This window comes from Microsporum canis, genomic scaffold (assembly GCF_000151145.1).
Source record: "Microsporum canis CBS 113480 supercont1.1 genomic scaffold, whole genome shotgun sequence".
Classification (NCBI taxonomy): domain Eukaryota; kingdom Fungi; phylum Ascomycota; class Eurotiomycetes; order Onygenales; family Arthrodermataceae; genus Microsporum; species Microsporum canis.
In genome coordinates, this window is record NW_003299169.1 from 3,218,575 (window position 1) to 3,239,301 (window position 20,727).

General features: G+C 45.9%; 7 protein-coding genes across 7 annotated transcripts; 3 read left to right on the forward strand and 4 right to left on the reverse strand.

The window, feature by feature from the left end:
- Window positions 1-146: 146 nt before the first annotated feature.
- Window positions 147-1,373, reverse strand: MCYG_01179 (conserved hypothetical protein; the record flags this gene model as incomplete). Its single annotated transcript, XM_002851029.1, has 1 exon — window positions 147-1,373. One exon carries the CDS (start codon window positions 1,371-1,373, stop codon window positions 147-149), a length of 1,227 nt encoding a protein of 408 aa, XP_002851075.1.
- A 749-nt stretch (window positions 1,374-2,122) lies between these two features.
- On the reverse strand, window positions 2,123-4,264 carry MCYG_01180 (SOK1; the record flags this gene model as incomplete). Its single annotated transcript, XM_002851030.1, has 2 exons — window positions 2,123-3,106; window positions 3,182-4,264. 2 exons carry the CDS (start codon window positions 4,262-4,264, stop codon window positions 2,123-2,125), a joined length of 2,067 nt encoding a protein of 688 aa, XP_002851076.1.
- A 3,734-nt stretch (window positions 4,265-7,998) lies between these two features.
- Window positions 7,999-9,575, forward strand: MCYG_01181 (carboxypeptidase cpdS; the record flags this gene model as incomplete). The annotated part of the gene is made up of 2 exons (XM_002851031.1): window positions 7,999-8,230; window positions 8,302-9,575. The coding sequence occupies 2 exons, from the start codon at window positions 7,999-8,001 to the stop codon at window positions 9,573-9,575; spliced, it is 1,506 nt and encodes a 501-aa protein (XP_002851077.1).
- Window positions 9,576-10,659: 1,084 nt separating this feature from the next.
- MCYG_01182 (RAM signalling pathway protein domain-containing protein) lies at window positions 10,660-13,807 on the reverse strand (the record flags this gene model as incomplete). The annotated part of the gene is made up of 4 exons (XM_002851032.1): window positions 10,660-12,751; window positions 12,817-13,166; window positions 13,224-13,335; window positions 13,449-13,807. 4 exons carry the CDS (start codon window positions 13,805-13,807, stop codon window positions 10,660-10,662), a joined length of 2,913 nt encoding a protein of 970 aa, XP_002851078.1.
- A 992-nt stretch (window positions 13,808-14,799) lies between these two features.
- On the reverse strand, window positions 14,800-15,674 carry MCYG_01183 (mitochondrial 37S ribosomal protein RSM25; the record flags this gene model as incomplete). Its single annotated transcript, XM_002851033.1, has 2 exons — window positions 14,800-15,178; window positions 15,241-15,674. The coding sequence occupies 2 exons, from the start codon at window positions 15,672-15,674 to the stop codon at window positions 14,800-14,802; spliced, it is 813 nt and encodes a 270-aa protein (XP_002851079.1).
- A 499-nt stretch (window positions 15,675-16,173) lies between these two features.
- On the forward strand, window positions 16,174-18,363 carry MCYG_01184 (pentatricopeptide repeat protein; the record flags this gene model as incomplete). The annotated part of the gene is made up of 1 exon (XM_002851034.1): window positions 16,174-18,363. The coding sequence occupies one exon, from the start codon at window positions 16,174-16,176 to the stop codon at window positions 18,361-18,363; it is 2,190 nt and encodes a 729-aa protein (XP_002851080.1).
- Window positions 18,364-18,708: 345 nt separating this feature from the next.
- Window positions 18,709-20,665, forward strand: MCYG_01185 (DNA helicase; the record flags this gene model as incomplete). The annotated part of the gene is made up of 4 exons (XM_002851035.1): window positions 18,709-18,773; window positions 18,838-18,956; window positions 19,036-19,070; window positions 19,154-20,665. The coding sequence occupies 4 exons, from the start codon at window positions 18,709-18,711 to the stop codon at window positions 20,663-20,665; spliced, it is 1,731 nt and encodes a 576-aa protein (XP_002851081.1).
- Between the last annotated feature and the right edge of the window lie 62 nt (window positions 20,666-20,727).

The window sequence follows — 20,727 nt, forward strand, 5'->3', positions numbered from 1 at the left end:
CACATTTGTGGTCGAGCTTTTATCTTCTTTCGATGTTTGGTTGATACCGAACCTTTTATAACTTCTTGAAAATTCTGTCTTAGAGTATTGACTTATTGTTTTCTTTTTAACGACTAGGGAGATATCCCTTTCAAAATTTCCAAAATCTAGGTAGGAATGGCTGCATCGTTATACAGTAACTTTTCCGTCGTCTTTTGCCATTCTAACCATGTAATGCCCTGTAAAAGAGAGTCGGCTAAATCATCAAGCTTTCCAATATTCTCGATATTCCCCTTGTTCTTTCCCAGGGCAGCTAGAGTAGCCCGTTTCTTCGACACGTTGTTTCCGCCATTCCACTTTTCTAGATATGCATGAACGATATCTCTTGCCTGGCTGTCATCAACCAAGTCAAGCTCCATGGATATCTCTTGCTTCGGTCTTTTTTTGGCTGCACTGCCAGTAGGGGTATAATAGCCACCAATACCAGTACATCGAGATAGACATCTCCCGATTAAGTCGATTTTGGCCTTCTTTCCTTCCTTTGAGGTGACCTTTTTCTTCGAATCTGGCGTTGCCTCTTCCTTCTTCTCATCATTTGTCCAATACCTCACCACTCTCTGTGGATCCACACCTTGTACAAACACCTTCCCAAGCTGCTCCCCCTTCCCTTGTCGCCGTAAGGTATGTAACACGGCATAGAGCATGCCCTCAAACACGCCAACGCGAATCGTCCATTCTTGAACTGCACTTCCTCCCCCAGACCGGAACCGCTGCCGCTCAATCAGGATATGTGTTGGTTTATATGCTTCCATTAAAGACGTAATAAGAGTATAAGCGTGAGAGGCATATAGATATGGTGCGAAATGTTCCTTGGTTTCTTTTTCCACTTGCTTTTCTTCCTCTTGTAAACAAGATCGGGGTATTAGCGTCGTCGTTCCTAGCCCGCCCAGATTTGAAATTGGTATTGTCGGAGGATCTTCCTCCATATCAGGTGCCGGGAACGAAGATATTGCAAGTCGATCCCAAGCATTCAGATATACCTTCGCCCCAGAAAATGGCAATGGCTTATCTTGAGCCGTCTTTGAGACTCTAGCCTCTAATACCCCTCGACTAGAAACAAGTAGATGTGCATAAGCCAGGTTTCGGATTCCCATATCTATGCTCAAAATGCTCATTGGCTCTGGGTTTCTGTTTTTTTGAGGCCTGCTCGCGACCATGTTGTCCCTTGAAGTCGAGCCATCTTCGCGCGGTTGAAGATTATGTTTTTGGAACGTCTTAGAGAGACGGTTGATCAAGTCCTTTTTAGTCCCTGATGACAGTATCCCGATTGAAAGTGCTATATTTTGCAATTGCCGGACTTTGAGACCCTGGAGCCTGGTGATGACGCCTAGCATGATTTGGCATGAGAGGGATGGTGAGTTACGGTTGAATTGTGACAGATAATGTACTTCTTAAAGAAGAGTACGTATTGATCATGACATTCCCTTCGTAGTGTTGATGTTCGTGCCTTGAAGGGTGGTTGGTTGTTTTGTGATGGGATTGACGATCTCCAAACAAAATTATTAACATTATTTACCTGCGAGTAAACATTATCACGTTTATTACGCTCAATAAATATATTATTGGAGTAAAACGTATAATATGTACAACTGAAATGTATAAAAAGCGATTGAAGATAGCCTGTGTGTTTTATAAATCTTCGGTATCCCCGTAAGCCATACGTCTCTCGTAACTAGTTATTAAAATGAATCGCTTCTTAAAAAAAAACCACCGCTGACAAAAGAAACAAAGCAAGGGAAATATAAATAAGAAGAGAGAAAAGGCAAATAGAGCATTTGAAAATCCCATAGCTTGCTCCCAGAGTAAATCGCTAAAGAGTCAACGGAGTAGAATCAAGAAACTAGTTAGAAAAACGTAATATCGTAGCAGAACAAACAGCATTACCCAGAATATCAAAGAAGAAATAAGAGAGTATCGACAAGAAAGAAAAAAAGTCTATAGTAAACTGGAAACAAGACAAAAGGAACAGGTATATTCTTCAGGTCTGTAGAAGTAGATGCTTGGTATCAGGTATATCTCGATCCAAGAACAAGAGGAATCAGGATGGAGGATATTATTGATGTAAACTAGAAGACGCTAGATGTTACTCCGTGGAGTACATTGCACTAGTGTGACTACCGGGTGCAAATGATACACCAGGCCCCTCATGAAGGTATAATATAGGGGCCCAGACTCTCCAGTGCAAGACTCCGATATGAGCTAGACGTTTGGCTATGCCATCAACATCTAAGAGTAGGCGTTGGGAGAATGTGTAATTTTTAGGATCAGGGTATTCTCGAGGACGTTGATCTTCAGACATCTCCAGGGGAGTCATCTGTAAATACTTCTTAACATAGCCAAACGTAGCCTCCTCAAGATCTCGCTGTACTGAAAGGCTGAATTCGCGGGATTGACCGGTAGGAGATGTAAAGAAGAACTCAAGATACTTCTCGACACTATCCAGAGTCCTTTTGTCTGGGAAAGTATTGCCTTTGTTGCTACCGTCGAGAGAACAAAGACTTTGTGCGATCTCTAAAGCAATCAAGCTCATATTATTTTGCCACTTGTGATTCGCGTTCGGTGAGCTGGGGTTGGCATGACGAGCATCAAAGTCTGCGGATATACCGTTGGGGCAATCGTCAAGGATGCAGAATATGCGGGATGGGATTGCGGATTTCGCCTGCTGATAGTAGGGGCTATGGCGACCCTGTTCTATAGCAACCAGTTCAAACACCCGAGAACATATCTCAAGTCCCATGAGATCTTGTATATCAGCCCTTATAAACCAGAGTCTATCGGCCTCAAACTCAAAGATGTCTTGAAACCTCTTTGGGTGTTCAAAAGGCACAAGGTAAGAAAACAGTCCAATAAAAAGGAGAGCTATTGGTGCATAGCTTCCCTTCAACTCGTGTTGTAAATATGGTGACTTGTAGAGCGGTCTGTGACAAATATCGAGATACCATCTCCTTGCTTGTTGAATATCAATAGTATTTGCCGCTATTCTTTTCTTCAAGTCGCTTTGTAAAAATCGAACTGTGTCATCTATCAAGATCACCCTAAATGCCCGTATCTGATGGTTTGCAACATCCTTTAAAGGAGTTGTGTTAGTTCATCCCATGCATGAACAATGATAATTATTAGAAAAAAAAAAATAATAACGTACCAGTTTCATTGACTCAAGTGTTCCGAACATGGTTCTCAGCCCCTCTACCATCTTGTATGTGTTTCCTGTTGTACACCCTTCGGTGATTTCTGCAACCATCTTATCCGCCCATGGATCTCTCATTGGCGCACAGTGAGTTTTCAATAAGGTAGCAAGCCATTTAGTGAGGTTGATCATATCCAGTACACCTTTATGTACTTGTTGTAAAAGAAAGGGCACATCTAGATTTTGCATCACGCTTTGTTGATCTCGCTCAGGAACCAGGCTGCTTACGACATCCTTTAAAGTCTCAAGCATTACCGGCAATCTTGGCTCAAAAACCCCTACCGAGTCGCTGGTCGCGCGTTTGTGCCCTCTCGGACTGCTCTGTTGTTTTTTGCTGGTAGATTGATAACTATGAATGGATATTTCCAGGGCTATTGCCTCCCAATAGGCTTCCGCCAACTTTCGTTTCTCATGCCCTTTCTCTCCCGCAATAGGTTGGAAATGGAGCTCACGATCGAAGTTGACATCTATCCTCAGGTTGATATTTCTCATGATGTGGTTTAAGTCGAGCTCACTGAGAGTGCTTGTCCGGATTGGGGGTAGCCGTTCCGCTTTCTGGAGTACCTTGATCTGGCGTGTATTAAACTGCATTTCTGCAGGTATTTGGACAGCCATGGTCGGAACAACTCCGTTGTCGTTTCGCTCAAGATCGATTTCGTCAGCCTCTTCAGCGGTTGAATTTTCTTGGGAAGTAGCTTCTTCAAAATTAGGATATGGAAGTTCAGGGTGATGATATGGAAAAGGGTTTGGGGGTGGAGATGGAGATGGCGGTGGAAGAGAAGATCGTAGACCATTATACTGTGGTGACAAAGGGTGTTGCGATATTGCATGGTTGCTCATAGAAGAATCACCACTATGCCGATGGTGATGGTGGGAATGTGAAGAAGCCTTCGGTTGCTCTCTCGAGTCTTGCTTGGGCACATTTTGAGAATCATTATCCATCCAAGAAGAGTGAGATAGGCAGTATCCCGAATCTTCACTTTCTTTCCCATGAGGCCTAGCCTTTGATGGGTTTGCCTTATGTGGTGAATCCATCATCCTCACCCTTCACGCTCCTCCTCACTCCAACAGAACAGAAGAGAAAACAGATGGAAGATTCAAGAAGAATGTTCAAGAGAATAATGGAGAAAGGATGAGGTTGGAGAAAGATGGACAACAATAGAACCACTGTCCCTTGCGGAGAACCCAACTTCGCCCCTCAGATGTTTGAATTACTTTTAGTTGAGTGAGAGAAGAGGTAAAAAAGAAATGTATCCTTTCTTTTTTGTCAATATGCAGGATTTATTGGGGTCAATACCATTCGAAGAGCGTAAATGGTGTTGTTATTCATGTCCGCGTCGATGAGTGATGCAATTAAAGTGCGTCGTTCATCGAGTTTGCGAGAATGAAACGTCTCTATCAAGAAAGGAATAGAAGACGTAGAAGCCCTCCAGAGGGAAACAACGACAGCGTGAGGGGGGAAGTCAGGCGAGCAAAGGAGATTTGCTATCAATGAGAAAAAAGAGAAGAAAAAAGAAACAAAAACAGCCGAGCGCAGATTACAGCGAAGCGGACTTGGGCATCGTATGTAAGTATGTATGGTTGGGCGGTGGGCCGAAGGGAGGAGAAGGAAATCTGGCAAATAACCAGCGAGTCCACGATTCAAGGCGAAGAGGATTCACGGCAGCAATGGATTTGTGTGCATAGATGAATTGTTGAATAGTGTGGAGTCGAAAAGCTGGCGCCCTTGCTGCCCCTTGGTCATGTAAATGCTGCTGCAGGAGGTCAGAAGTTGTGAAGGAGTTTTAAGACATTAATTTCTGCCCGCAATTGAGCTGGCAGTTTTGTATAGGACGAGACGAAAATTGAAAACAAAACGCTGCCTGGAGCTTATTCACGGTTCCGCCATTCCCTTCCTTTTTAACAAGGGATCTTCGCGTTCGAAAAGTGAGGCGACAGGCGCTAAAGTGGTTGGCCGGAGTTAAAAAAAATGGCGAGAAATCTCCAACAAATCAGCAGCAGCCTCCGATATGCACGTATAGATAACAAAGAATTTTTTTTCCCAGCTATTGGCGCTCACTGGGAGAAAATAGTGAAAAATATGGGTGATTCCATCAGTGAGAGGAATTGATTGAGCTACCCAAGTTCATATTATGGTTGCAGGCGAATTGCGTGATGGTGGAACTAGTTTTTTAATGATGCGGATCCTCCAGTGATAGCGATTTCTTCATACCATTTGTGACCTTTCCGCATTTCGTTGCTGTGTCCGTAAGCTCTTCAGTATCGCCTAGGCATGTCCTCAGACTTGACTTGACGGAGCACAGGGTGGCTTTATTCTTTTTCAAGGACATCAGGCCGGATGAAGAGTCAAAGCCGCAAGGGGCTGTTGGGTCGAACGGAAGTAACCTGGAGCGCCTGCCAACACCCGGAATCGATGGCATCCTAGGAAAGAGTTGCGCCCGACAAGGAGCCTCAAATGGACTTTTGCATCATGCAGTTTGCCGCTGAGGTGATATCATAGATATGCTGATCTGCACTGTAGTTGATTTCTTCCACGCTACCTGATTAGCGCAAGGTATTCGATGAGCAGGTAGCCTGGGAGATCGCTTGGAAAAAGCGCAGCTACATATGTAGAAGAAAAGGAGTTCCACTTTCTCCAGCCTGTTCCAATCGCATTCTGCTGGTGATGGCAAGGAATATGAGTGGTGAGTGGTTGTAGAAGTCATGCATGTGCCTTGTATTTGAAAAAAAAAAATTTTTTTTGGCTATTTTACTTTAGTAAACGAGGGTAACCAGTCTGCTCCCTACCGTTTGTGTCTCCAAGGAAAAGGGAGAAGGCGAGCTGCATCGTGGAGTGAAAACCCAGTTTCAGCTAGATCACATTAATTCGACACGAAGAAGTTGCACTGCGTCCTTCTCCTGGATGTAACAACGAAGGGCTCCTTGACGGGAGCCTTCGTGCCAGGGTAGGAAATCGTGCCACCCGTGGTATTCTGTTCTCTGCTATCTTGTGGTGTCACCCACTGCGACAAGTCTGTGGGACCAGCATAACTAATCTGTCCCAGAGAGAATAAAAACCAACAAGCCTTCCTTGGGAGAGTGAGTTCACGTCATGATACTGCACATACGGAGTATGTATTCTGTACAGAGTACCGACATCAAGATCGAGGGGAACACGAAGGTTTGGGGCTGATGCCTTCTGTTTGCTGTCAGTAATCGCGGGAAACAACTGTATGTACTCCGGGTATTCCGTATCTTGGTACATAAATCTGTTTCGTCCAGGACTGAGCCGAGAGGCGGCCGCCCATCTTCATGCAAGACACGCTGGCCTGACAGGATGAGCAAGGCGTCAGTCCATACGGAGGTGCTGGGATAACCGACCATTTTCAAACCCTTCAAGCCACACAACGCACAAATGTGGACTGTTCACTCCCAGCAGGGTCCTAAAACATGGCCATGGGAGGGGGGGTTTGGGGGTTCGTGAGCTCCAAACCCGGGGAACCCATCACAGCGCGGGCTTATAAGCAATAATGCCATGGGCTATTCGCTTCACTTTCAAACCACTGGGAAAGTATATTAGGGATTAGCCGGCTATAGCGGTTCAACGAAAAGAGCGGTGACGATGCCGGTTGAGAGCGTACGCCGTCGTCTCAGCCAAACAGTACTTAGTGTGGCGTATGTCCTCCTACTGAGAGCGCCTATCGTACATGTAAGATCTGGGTTGTAATATTTTATATCTAGAAAAGAACTGGAAGGATTTGAAGGCTGAAAAAATAAGAATGCATTAATAATAGTAACAACGCGGTAACTAACTCGATCCGGTAATCTAGGGTTCGAAGGTCAAATTTAGGGCATCTCGAAGTCTTTTTCTCCGTCGAACGTCCTTCGATCACCATGAAGAAGTCGAAGATTGTGATTTGATCTGACAGTCGATTAAGATGGAAGAAGATGGCGATTTTCTTTTTCCCCTGTCTTCATCGAGTTATTTTCGTCCGATGTGGCTGGGTGCTGTACGAAGAGAGACCGTAAGCACGGCAACCAACATGATTTCTCTCTGCCCCATGAACACGAGATTTGATCCTGGCATTCATATACCAACTATACTCGGCTAGGTGCATCTACATACCCTAGAGAGACTATGAATAGCGGTTGTCAGGTCTGAAGAGAACAAAGAATTTGGTACACGGGGAATCGCTCAGCCTCCGCCCGGCAGCGTCCTGTACTACATGCAACTGGATTTTCTTTCATCAGGCTCGACAATGTTGCCGTCGACGGCAAAGCATGCGGATGGAGCGGTTCCTGGGCTTGGGTCTTACTGAAATACCTCTCAAGATCGAATTCCACACAAAAAAGTCGGCGCCTTCAACTCTGTACTCTGTACGCCTGTTTATGAAAAGAAGGTATCCCGGTTCACCATATTCTCTTTCAAAATCACGGGATTAATGAGTGCTATTGTAGTGCACTTCATTTCTTCGTTAACGGGTAGCCATTCGAACGGAATCCGTTGTTTTTCGATGGTCAAAGCCCGAGAGTAACGTCGTAGTTTATGTATAGCCTCCTTGGTTTCCCAATTGTTTTTGTTTAGGAGCGGAGACTGCTTACGGCGTATACCTCTGATATCCATATATTGGCGAGAATCTGCACTCTATCTCTTTTCCCTAAGACTACAAGATAATTTTTTGTCGTCTTTACGGGAGTCTCCTTTCACCGCCCAGCTCTCTCTACTGTGATATCCTCCCAAATAGGCAATACGACTAGTAGCTTTGAAGTGCTACAGCGTATACTATACAACCATGCTTGTCACAGCTCTGTTATCCTTAATATCCCTGGCATGGGCCTCACCTCATGCAACGCCTACTACCTTACCTGGAAAGTCTGCTTTCGAGACCAAACCACTGCCAGATGCTCCAGGAATACCCCAGAACTGGGCTGGCCGGCTTGACATCCCTGGGACACCTCAGGGAAATTCACTCTTCTTTTGGCTTTTCTCTGCCGAAGACATGGCCTACGATGACAATCTCATAAGTACATCCAAATAACATAGAATTTTAACCGTTAATAAGGCAGTCTCTAAAAAAAATTTCTGTTATTCGTAGTTTGGTTGAATGGTGGCCCAGGCTGCTCCTCACTCATTGGGGCATTCCTTGAAAATGGCCCTTTGCGATTCTCGGGGAACTCAACCAGACCAGAGAAAAACCCATATTCATGGACCAAACTTGGCCATGTCTTATACATCGACCAACCTGTGGGAACCGGCTTTGCATCCGAAAAGGTTCCAGTTACCTCGAATAAACATGTTATATCGAACTTGTATGAATGGCTAGTTGCATTTGACATGGTCTTTGGTCACATACTCCGGACGAAAAAGGTGCACATTGTGGGAGAATCATATGCGGGAATCTACGTCCCGTACATCGCCAGTGAAATTATGAAGCGCAAGAGTGAACTGTCAGTGAACCTAACATCAATTAGTATTGGCGATGGGACAATTGGCTCCAACACTGGCATGTCCTCTCTTGGGATTGTAGGGTTCCTTGAGGAACATGCCTCGAAGTTACGTATACCCCAGGATATTATGAACGCACTCTCATTCGGAGACCATGCATGTGGCTTTGAAACGGTTCGTCAACAGGCAAGGGTTTATCCCCCTAAAGGGCCATTCCATTTACCTAGAGGGCTTGGACCTTCCAAAAATGACTGGGCTAGCATGATGTTACCAATGGGGGTAGATGAAAGTCCGGAATCATGCAATATACACCCAGATACACCTGAGAAAATCAAGTTGTCAATATTTAATTCGACGTGCTATGGCCAATGTGCAGTATACGATACCACAGCGGACTATTTAAGCTCCCGGGAATGTTTCAGTGTATACAATATCAACTACGACTGCACCGCCATCAACCCTACCCCGGCCCTTGAAGCATACTTTAGTCGAGCGGATGTACAAATCGCATTAAACCTCATGCACCCGATGGATGAATTACGCCCCTTTGAGGCATGCAATCGTGGCATTCTTGCGACGCTCATGGCACCGGCTAATCGACCGGTTCCTCCGTCTTATGACATCCTTCCGGACCTTCTAACGACCCATAAGCTGCCTGTTCATATCTACCAAGGAGGTTTGGATTTGCTTATCAATCATGTTGGGGTTGAGGTTACCATTCAAAACATGACATGGAATGGAGCCCAGGGCTTTCAGGAGTCACCACACTCGAAGTTTGGCAGGCAGAAAGATAAATCGGAAGGGATGTGGAATGAAGAACGAGGGCTCAGCTATCATTTGTTCTTTAATGGTGGGCATCTTCTGCCAGTGGATCTCCCTAAAGAGATGTTCCAATATGTCAAAGACGTTATTCTAAAACAGTGAATGTGGGATATCCCTAGTGAATTAGGAAATATTTTGAGAGGATTTACTACTAAAGGCCCTTTTACTATTTTGATAATCTAGGAATACGTAGTATGGCATTCCGTATACGATGCTTGTAGAAGTATTTGATAGCTCCATGTCCATCTCCGTTGCTCGAGTATCACAAGGCCTTGGATTATACTATGTAAGACATGGGCTAAGACTACTGTTGGCTTTTGGCCACATCGCTCTCGGGTTCTCAAACAAACCCGTCCACTTTACAACCCAGCTGTATTCAGAGCAAACAACTTAGAGATCAGCCAAATGACAGTAGAGAAAAAAATACTTATTCACTGCAGATACGAGGGCATCAAACCAATACGGTTTACCACGAAATCTGATACGCAAGGGAGCTTCGGGCTATGTGGCAATAACATATAACATTTAAAAATAGCCGATGGTTAGGTGCGTGTATAACATTATCATTTGAGGCGCTGTAGGTTATCATTGGTCGCTTGTGTGGTCTCACATCCTCAGCGTTGTTCATTAAACATAACTGACCCCTTTCTCGAAACAATAAATGAAGAAAAGAATCATCAGTTTAAACATTATATTCCATCATCATATCCATGGGCATATCGATATAGGGGGGAGGGGGGAAGCAGTCGGGCTAAAAATAAAAACTAAACAATATAAAAATGGCAAACGCATAACTCGCTGTGTAATAACCGGGGAATCCCATGTTCTCCTAAATGACGGGCCAAAAATATAAATGGTAAAGAATCAGCAACGGTTGTAATCCTTTCATTTTTTTTTCTCCCACCATGCTATCAACACCGTTATTTCCCCTCCAAAATGGAATTGATAAGCCCAAATAGATTGCGAGACGTTAGAATGTGACGGACAATTTTGTGAATGCGTGCTCGTTGAGGGGAATCATATATGATTAGAGAATAAGGAAAATGTATAGAAATAGTATGGGTTGGTTCTCTATGAAATATAGAAGTGAGAGTCTCAATTGCGGTGCGCGTGTGTCTGAAATACGATATTGTACTCTGCGGGGTATCGTGGTTTGAAGATCTAAAATCTAAGGCCAGAACGGATTCTAGCGGCGGTAAAAGAGCGGTGCAGTAGGAGCCATGGAAAGTAATTGATCAGCCCGCTGGAAGACATCTCCAGCGAACATGCGATCACCGCTTATGCTGGTGGTGCTCGCCGGGGTAGTAGAAGGGACGGTCGCTTGCGCAGCAGGACCTAGAGCAGCGCTTAGGGGAGTAGCTGGCACGGTAGCAGACTGGGGGGAGGATCCGTTAACTAGGCCAGATTGTGATACAATCGAGGTTGAAGAGTTCGAATAATGAAGGTGGCCATTGTTCTGAGGTTGTGATACCGTGTTGGAAGGATTTGAGGTGTGAAGTTCAGCAAGGTATGACCAGGGAGATGTATCAATCAAACGGCCGGCTTCCCTTATCGTCTTTTGTACTATTCGAAGAGTAGCGACAATCTCTGAAGGGAGGAGGCAGAAGGTCTTGGCTTCACGTATATCGAGAATTAGTTCAACAAAAGTCTGTATGAACGTCTTACAAAGATGCCAAAATTCGCGCTGGTTTCGTAGGTTTCCACCAGGCTCTTTTAGTTTCATGTTGGATAAACGACTGTCTAGGGCGTCAGCAACATCCACGCAGGATCGACAACGAACTAGGAGTTTTCGGCACAAGTTTCGGAGGTGTTGAGGAGCTCGAGATTCTTCGGCGGCTTTGAGGCATTGCGAGAACTGTTGGGCAACCAGCGGAACAGCTTGGAGCGTAGCCTTATATGCCGAAGAGAGTTGAATGAAGATCTTTTCAAATATACGGTCCTCTTCTATTTCATCTAGCCCAGTAACAGGATTAATCTTATTGCTAACTGGAGTCTGGAGCAAGTTGAACGATTCTCCAGATCGTGGGGTGTTTGCGATGGATGAGGCCCCTGAAGAGTATAAGAATGCATTAGACCGGCTGCTTGAACGGCTTCTACCCCCAATGGTGAGCGGTGGAACCGGTGGGTGGTTCGAATGGGACAGAATACCAGGTGGATGAGGAGCGAAAGGTGGTAGCGCAGTAGGGAATGGCGCAAAAGGCGGAAGATGTACAGTTGTTTCGCTTCGTAGTCGGCGAGCAGGTGGTGGCCTTTCCCTTGTTGGTGTAATTGACGGTTCAGGTTCGCGCTCGGCTGTAAACTTGCTCATTGGCTGATTGGTAGTAATTGATAGTTTCTTTGCTGTCTTCGGCCTTCGAGACTTTGGTTTCACATTGAAAGCGGTGCACGCATTGCGAAGTTCAATCAAGCTGCCGTAAATCATGAGGAGGAGAGACCGGACATATTTGGGATCACTCAAGGCCACAGCTTTGGAAACATTGGCGCGAAGTTGTGTTCCAACATGTGAATAAGCAGTGATGCAAGTTGCACATTCGTGTTTAACAGCTTCAGTAACTCTTTTGGCAACATCTTTATCCTGCAAATCTGCATCTCCAATGCTTTGCAATGCCTCGTTAAGCTGATCGAGATGTGTTGTCGCGTTATAAAATACGATTTCAAGGCTGCTCCGCCTGTATTCTTCAGCCTTGATAACATTTATCAAAGACGATATGTGAGGATGTATCTGGTAGAGTGCGTAGAGTACACTTCTTGCAGAATTTATTACAGGGTTTTTAGTTGTAGTTTTCACCCTCTGCTCTGGGAGGCTTGATAGCCTGTGAACAAACCCGTCTTTCAAGCGCCTCCTGTCCATTGGACTGCTTGGACTGGAAGAGTTACTGCCGTCATTTGTGATAACAGAACGCTGCGATCGGAGAAGTGAGCCATGGCTCAGGCCACGTAGATGGCTGTTGCGGTAGGGGCGCATCTCATCAAGGGTTCCAAGATCAGTGTTTTTCCTGCTGATCAGTCCCATCCTCTTGTTGCGTGACGCCGCTGAGCCGGCAATGTAGCCTTCACTATTGCTTCGGTTGCGTTCGCTAACACTTGCCGAAGTGTTTGAACGATGAATGAGGCCACTTTGGCCGGATGCCATTCTGTGATGCGACCTTGTGGGTATTGGCGGTGGCCTTGATAACGAAGGAGACCTAGAGCCAGATGTAGACTCCGTTCCGTTAGACCTGGGTATGACCGGAAAGCGATTTCCTCTTTTTGGTGGTTTCGGTGGTTCCGTCGTTTCACTAAGGATAGTGGTTAAAACTAAACGGTTATTTATGGAGTTGGATGAGAGAGTGGATATCGTTACCTTTGGTCGTTATACTCAGGTTCAGGAGATGCTGCAGCTCGTCTGCTTTTTAAGAATCTTTTGAGTTCGGTGGTTATTGCACTATCTTTTTCATTATCGGCCATCTCAAGGTGGTTGACATCCGCCTCCCTGAGTTCCAAAACGGCTTTCAAGGAACTGTTGAGTGGGTTTCCAGACACTTTTATAACCTGCAATTTGCTCATATCGGAGAGTTGGCTAGGGAGATCTTCCAAGAAATTCTGCATTATAGAAAAGACCCGCAACGACGATAAATTGTGGATTTCTTCTGGCAGCTTCGTGATTTTGTTCCTGCTCAGGTCAAGAATTTCCAGGAACGTCAGACTGTAAACCTAGGGAGTGTTAGTACCTGGAGGGGGCCAAAAATGTAAAGAAAAGGTAGGACATACTACTCGCGGGAATTCTGCGAAATTGTTTGCTCGGATATTGAGATATCGAAGGTGAACACATTCTGAAAAACGGCTTGGGATCCGATCAATATGATTATTCGATAGCGATAACCTTGTGGTGTCTGTTAGCACGTTACTACAAATAGTACCGGAATTTATATGCGTCACGGGTAGGGACATAGGGGTATCCCGCAACGGGCCGATATCCAAAGTGAATAGCCTCACCTCGCAACTTCATCCTTTATTATGTTGACCACCGCTTCTGGAACACGGGCAATGTTCGCGTGACCCAGGTCGATGGTAAGTTTTGGCCGAACGACATCTTCCACAGCTTCACTTCCAGCTAATGAACGTTTTGTATCTTGAATCCCGCTATCCACCGCTCTCTGAGCGAGCTCTATGATCAAATCTTCGGCCAGCAGTTTTGACGGAGTTGGCTTATGAGGTCTTGTAGAAACTTCGTCGCGGGCAGGAGGACCATTGTTCGGGGAGACGGTTCTGGTATATGCAGGATCCTTTATCTCGTTTGAAGTATCCGTCCTGTGCGGCCGATGCGGCCGCACCGTGTCATCCATGCGACTCATTGTATCGATAGTAAAGAAGGGGAAATTCCCGGTTGACCAGCAACAGGCAATTCACAAGAATTTAAAAACGCCTATCCAGGGGTTATAAACGCCGTTTAATTTATATTGCATCCCACCAGGAATCTCGTAGGTCGACAGGAATCAAACATCGTTTAGGCACGTCGTCCAGCGTTTAAGAGTGTTATAATGCTGCTCCGATAATGTTCACTCTCCTATCTCCTCTAAACCGAGCACAAGCATTGAGGTTCGACAGTTCTCTCAGATTCGATACACGAGAAGATTCGCAGTATATCAGCAACGACCGTCCGCGAAGGCGTGGTTTCTGTGCTCTCCCAAGGGCGCGAACTCGGGAGGCGGAGCTGTTGGATAGTAGTTAACTCGTATGACCAAGTGATAACTTAGCACAGCCAGTCTTGACGGTGCTGGTAGCCTCTTCTCTCCGTGTGTGCCTCTCTCTTCACAGTAAAAAGCAGCTCTTCCAAGCTATCATCAAGTTTTTCTCTTCTGCGCTCTTGTTTATCAACGTCAAAAACGTTCCTCGCCGTCGTTTCTCTTCTTCGCCGGCGCAACATGAAACGGAACTCGTCACGTGAGGTGGTTCGAGGTTTCGCCTTTTTCTCCAGGTGGCGCGTTGGAAGAAGAAGCAACTTGTTGAGAAGAGAAAGTCGCCTTTTCTTTTCTTTTTTATTATAAGATTCCGTTTTGCTGATGTCTGGTGAAACGAGGACTGTACTGTCTTGTGTCTTGTCTAAAGGCTTTTTTGGCTTGGGGATGGAGAGCTGGCAGTGAAACTAGATGCAGTTTCACCTTCAATAGATGCGTAGCGAAGATGATAGTTGAAACTTCCAGCCGAGTCAAAAGCATGGGGGTCAGAATCTAAGAAGTAGTAGAAGAAGAAGAAAACAGGGCCGGAAATGGAAAGAAGTACAGATAATAATATACAATTGTTGTGCTACTCCCTCCAATATCATATCATGACATGTGTATATACATCAAGCACGGAGTGGTTTGATAGACTCCAGTAGCTGGGACTCCGGGGCACTCAGGTCACCGCCAGCCGTTGGTGACTCGGCTTCTGCCTCTGTGATCTCAGTGCCGGCGAACGCTGCTCTGTTGCTCTGCTGCATCACGATCTCGGTCTCAGCCCACGCCTTCCAGCGCTCATATTCTTGGTTCTCGAGTTCCATTCCGATAGTGTTCATGTCAAGGCCGAAGTAGGCACCGGTTGCCCTGGCTTCCTCTTGAGCAATTCTCCTATCAACATCCTCCTGCAGTCGAAGCTTGTAGAACTCACGGCGAGCAATGTCATAAGCCTCCTCTTTGGTTATGTCGGGTACCGTATTGAGAAGATGCAACTGTCTCTGGACCACACTGTATATAATCGATGCGTTAGTTCCTATCCCCCTAAGCCGGATGTTTAAAACGAGCAATACCTTTCTCCATCCACACGTTTCCTGCTCTGCTGTAGTTTGCTCCAATCATGCCTCAAATGGTCCTTCCCGTCATTCTCTAGCACCACTCTCGGGCGCGCAAGTTCCCAGGGGTGGTCGCGGTAAAATTCCCTTCGGAGCTGGTCTTCCTCGAATTCTATCCTCACCGGTTGAAACATACGGCTGGGCTTCTTCGATTTCGGACGGCGGCTAGGGCGAGTCTCGATGACGGTCTGAGGCTCCGTCTTCCCAGGTAGCGTCTTCACTCTCTGCCTGGTAAGAGGGTGTTGCTGCGGTAGATTTCGTACCAGCACACTCGACGGCGGAATTTTCTCTGCAATGTCGATCCAGCATGGCTTATTGCGTATTTTACCTGCTGCAGCCTGTGAGATTGCACTCTGGCGGACCTGGAGAGCTGCAAAGTTGAGCTTCCCCATGTCTGCAGCCTCGAAGCCAAACGGGCTAGAAACTATCCAATTGAGGTTCTCTCGTCCCTTGACACCGAGCCAAAGTAGAGGAAAACAGAAGAAGCACCGGCAACTTGAATATTTGAAGCTGTAAGTATTATTTTTTTCTCCAAGTTTTTGAACTTCGATCGTTGAAAAGAAATTTGAACCTCAAAATGTTTTTGACCAATCAGCGTGCACGCTCGATTCAAAGCGTAAGCAAAAAAAAAATGAAATCAATTCTACAGCTTTCAACATCTGGGGAAAAGTCGAAAAACACATTGCTGCATTTTTCCTTTAAAGAACAAGCTGTAATTTATCATCTTGATGAGCGGCTTTTCTCCAGTTCTGCTTCATCTGCCGTTGCTTTATATTCCTTGGAACAGAACCAGCGCTGCGATATTTGACAAAGCCGCGAATCTTTCCATCTGCGCAATATCTCCCTCCTCCCACCGGCAACTTGATTCAATGACACCATGTCAGCTATCTCATGTCTCTCCTTAGAAGCTTGGAAAGGCCGACAAGCGCCCAGTTAATCGTTAACGTGGGCCAGTGCTGTTTACAACCAGACTCTTTGAGATCCTCGCGAGCGAATCGCTTTAGTATAATGCGGCGGTCTCTTTCCTCTCTAGCTGTACGGACCAACAGCGTTCTCGTTACCGATAATTTTATAAGCTGCCTGGTAGCTGCGGGATTCTGCAAAAAGCATGCACCGCACAAGAACACGCCGCAGATGGGGCCATCTCGACCGTTTATCCCTACTGCTGCAAGAAGGCTTCAGAGTACATTGAGCGGTGCCCTACTGGCAGAATCAAAAGACGATATACCCGATCGTAACAATGTACAGTCTTCGAAAAAGGAGGAACAATGGAGTTGCAAACGAAGAAGATCAAAAAATTGGCAAGAGAACGACCACACATCAAACGGCATTGGCCCCCCGGTTGTTGTCAAGGGGCCGAAACATGGCCTGGGACCTAAGCGTGCCCTCCCTAAGGATTTGGACCTGGGTACCGAGACATATCTTCGAGCAAAACACGCCAATACTGAAGAGTCAAAGTTACTCTTTGGGCTATACTTAGGTGTACTAGGGGATGTTGAAGGAACGACAAGCCTAAAGGTCGTCTTGTCTAACCCTCAGCGAGAGGTATTGGTGCCTCCTCAACCACGCAACCAAGCCGGAAAGGATGACTTAGAAGCCAACGGAGTTTCTCACCTTATATCTCTTCTCGAGCAGGAAGACTGTACCGACCAAGAGCTTTTTGCCGCTTATAAACGAATTCCTTCACTGGGAGTATCGTATCTCAGCGCGAGGACAAGGGGTAAATTACTTCATCGTTTTGCCAAACCCGAACGTAGAGGCCGTACGGGTGTTTTTTATTATCTTACGCTAGTTGACGACATGTGTGATGCCTCGCTTGAGATGTCACCTTCCCTCTGGACAGCGGCGATTCACCTTGCAGGCAAATCTTCCTCTACCGTGAAGCGAGAAGATCTCAACGCAGCAATTGGTGTATGGCGGCGGATGGAACACGAAGGCAACATTTCGAGTTCAAGTGTAGCCTTCAACATCCTCTTTGACTTGGCCATAAAGTCTGGTCAGTTCAGAGTAGCCGAACGGATCATTGCAGACATGAAGAAACGGAATATCAAGTTCTCTCGGTTCGGCAGAGTTGCTCAGATATTCTTCAATGGATTAAAAGGGAGCGCCCGGGGAGTCCGTCGAGCGTACGATGATTTTATCAAAGCAGGCGAAGTAGTGGACACTGTGGTTTTGAATTGCGTGATTGCATCACTGATTCGCTCGGGGGAAGCTAAGCTTGCGGAACTCATGTATGAACGGATGAAGGAAGCGCATGAAAGGCTAAAAGCCGACGCCAGTGAGAAGGCAGTCATGTATCCAATGCCCTCTCAGGACTATTCTGCTTATCGAAAAGCCAGCAAACAGCTAGGACGAGTTCTTGGAATGACCTCCTATCTGCATGACAAGCTTCCTGATCATCATCGGGCTTTGCAAGCTGCCATGCCGTTAACACCAGATGCAAAGACTTTTCACATACTTCTTTCTTACCATGCGCATATTACTGGTGACCTAGGTCGTTTTCTGTCTCTTCTAAGTGAAATGGAAGGGACTCTGTCGATCCCGTCTCATGGCATGGTGTATATTCTGCTATTCCAGGGGTTTGCAATCCATGGATCGAAGAAAAACACCACATGGACCTACCCTCGTCTACAGCGCGCCTGGCTTTCTTTCCTCCGTGCTGTGCGAGATTATGATGCTGCTGTTCAAACGAAACAACGCACAGTAACCAGGAAATCAAAATTTACCTGGTTCACTGAAACCTCTTTTGTCCAGGGCCAGGAGTTAGAACATCGGACGACGGCAGAAGAAATGGAAGAAGCTGAGGAGGAATTTAAGAATGAAGCCGACAGAATTTTCCACGGTACATTTAACGACGCTCGTGAGGAACTCGAGGATGACTGGAAGTACGAAAACGCCGTCTATCTTGGCCGAACGGTCATTATTGCATGCCTTCGCGCCTTTTATACTTGTGGAGGACGAACAGCTGTGCTTGGTGTGTGGGAACAAATTGACCAACTGTGGCAAGGGAACCTGAAGCAGCGAGATATAGATGCAGTGCGAGCAGTTCTGCGAGAACTTGTACCACGAAGGGGTCACTAAGTCGTCGTGCTTTTACCGCCGAGCGTTCAGTTATCTATATTGGAAGATATTATCAATATTCATTCCATTTTGTTGTATAATAATGTATATTAGCGATGCATGAACCGTTTATCTACACATAACTAGACATTTTATGTTAGAATTTTTTTATATATATTCGATACAGAGACGAAAGAGATGCAGGAGAGAAATTGAGCAAATGATACAAAACCGAAGGAATCATTAAGGTTGGGGCTAATAAACATCACGTGATCTCGCGATTTTATCGTGTTAAAAGACAAAACATCGTCAAGAAGAAATCCAAGTCGAGGCCAACAAAGTCGACAGCGATGCTATGGCAGCGGGATGAGTCGCCAGCCTATTGATATTGACTTCACATTGCGTCGAGTTTTTGGGAAAAGATCATTTCGGTACATCTCTTATCTCAGTTCAAAACTATAGCTATGTTTAATGTATATTCTAACTCACCAGTAGGCCCCTTCAGCGCGATGTTATCCAGGCTGCCATCGAGGGACATGATGTCTTCCTGCAGGCAGCAACGTCGTTTGGCAAGAGCCTGTGTTTTCAGCTGCCAGCTGTAGTTGCCCATGGAGGTTAGTTCGCTCCTGGCTTCACGCCTATTTACTCTTCTTAATATACATACTAAGAATATGACCTTGGTGCTTTTAAAAGTCACTGTGGTTGTCTCACCGCTCTTGTCATTGATGGTACGTGAGATATAAAGGGATTATGATGGGCATGTCGGGTACTATAAGTCCCCAAGACGGTTACTGATGCCATTCCCTACTAGGTTGACCAAGTTGCCAGCCTTGAAGCTAGAGCAATACCAGTCGCAACCATCAACTCAACAACCCCTGTGTCAAAGCGCAAGAAAATTCTTGCAGATATCTTGTCAGGGCATCCAGTGACTCGTCTTTTATATGTGACCCCGGAATATTGTCAGACTGAAACTTTCAGGCGCAGTATCTTAACAGTGCATCAACAAGGGGAACTCACACGAGTAGCAATTGATGAGGCTCATTGTGTCAGTGAATGGGGCCATGACTTTCGGCCTGCGTATAAAGCTTTGTCCTGGTTTAGGCGTGAGCTTAAAAATCCAATTGTTCCTATGACCGCTTTGACAGCTACTGCAACAAGTCGTGTTCGCAACGACATTATCACTTTGCTTGGATTGGACCCAGGTAATTTGAAAAGGTTTAGCACATCTTCATCTCGTCCGAACATTCACTATGAGGTGAAATACATTCCGGAGTGCGCCTATGATCTGACAGTACCGGAAGACAGCCAAATAGACCATTTGATATCCTGGCTACGAGCAATCCATAAGCGTCGTCTATCAAGGTTATCACAGCCCACAAACGGCGCCCAGAGTGAGACTGTGGCAAAAGACTCGGCTCTTCCTCCAATGTCAGGGATTATATATGTCCCGCTCAGAGCGCTGTGCTGTGCCATTGCAAGCATCCTAAGCTCCTGCACAACCCTCAGCATAAAGGCTGTCTCCTACCATGCTGGCCTCCCAGCTACAGAACGGGAGAGGATTCAGTCAATGTGGTCAGCTCCCCACAAAAATCCATCAAAAACAACTGCACAAACCTCTCCGGCCTTTTACATCGTCGTTGCTACCAATGCATTTGGAATGGGAATCGATAATTCCAACGTACGCTTCGTCGTACACTGGACTCCGCCACGTACCTTTGAAAGTTTTGTACAGGAATCTGGACGTGCGGGCCGAGACGGTTGTGCGGCTATTTCTCTAGTCTACTACAACCCTTCAGAGTGCATACGAATAATCGATCGTATCCGTCAAACAGGTGACTTTGCGAATGAAACGGTCCGGCTGACTAGGAAAAGGACGTTCGAAAATCTCAGCGCTGCTGAAATCAGAGCCCAGGAAGAAGCAAAAATACAGAACACTGAGGCTATTCTTCAGAGCTTTGCGAAGGTTGTCAAATACTGTGAAACAACCGATCGGTGTAGACACGCTGTTATCCAAGAGTTTTCTGACGATCTTGAATTGGAGCTTGCTCGAGAGCGACCCAAACCGTCATCTCAGATTGCGTCGGGGCCGGTTGAGTCGAAGCCAACAAGCGTTGTTGTGTGCGACTATGCATGCGATCACTGCAAAGAGGGGCCAATTGCATTGGGACAGAGGAAAAAGGACGGGCTGAAACATCCCAACCAATCGTGTGATGGTGAAATGTCGGAAGATGGCATTTATATCAAGATGAGTTTGATCAACTTTATGGAATCATACATGAGTAGGCACACGGTTACTCATCTTTCCGATATGATATCATGGTAAATTGGAATTACCTACATTATCCCTCGTATACAGTTGGGGCCAAATACGGAGCAAATATTGAA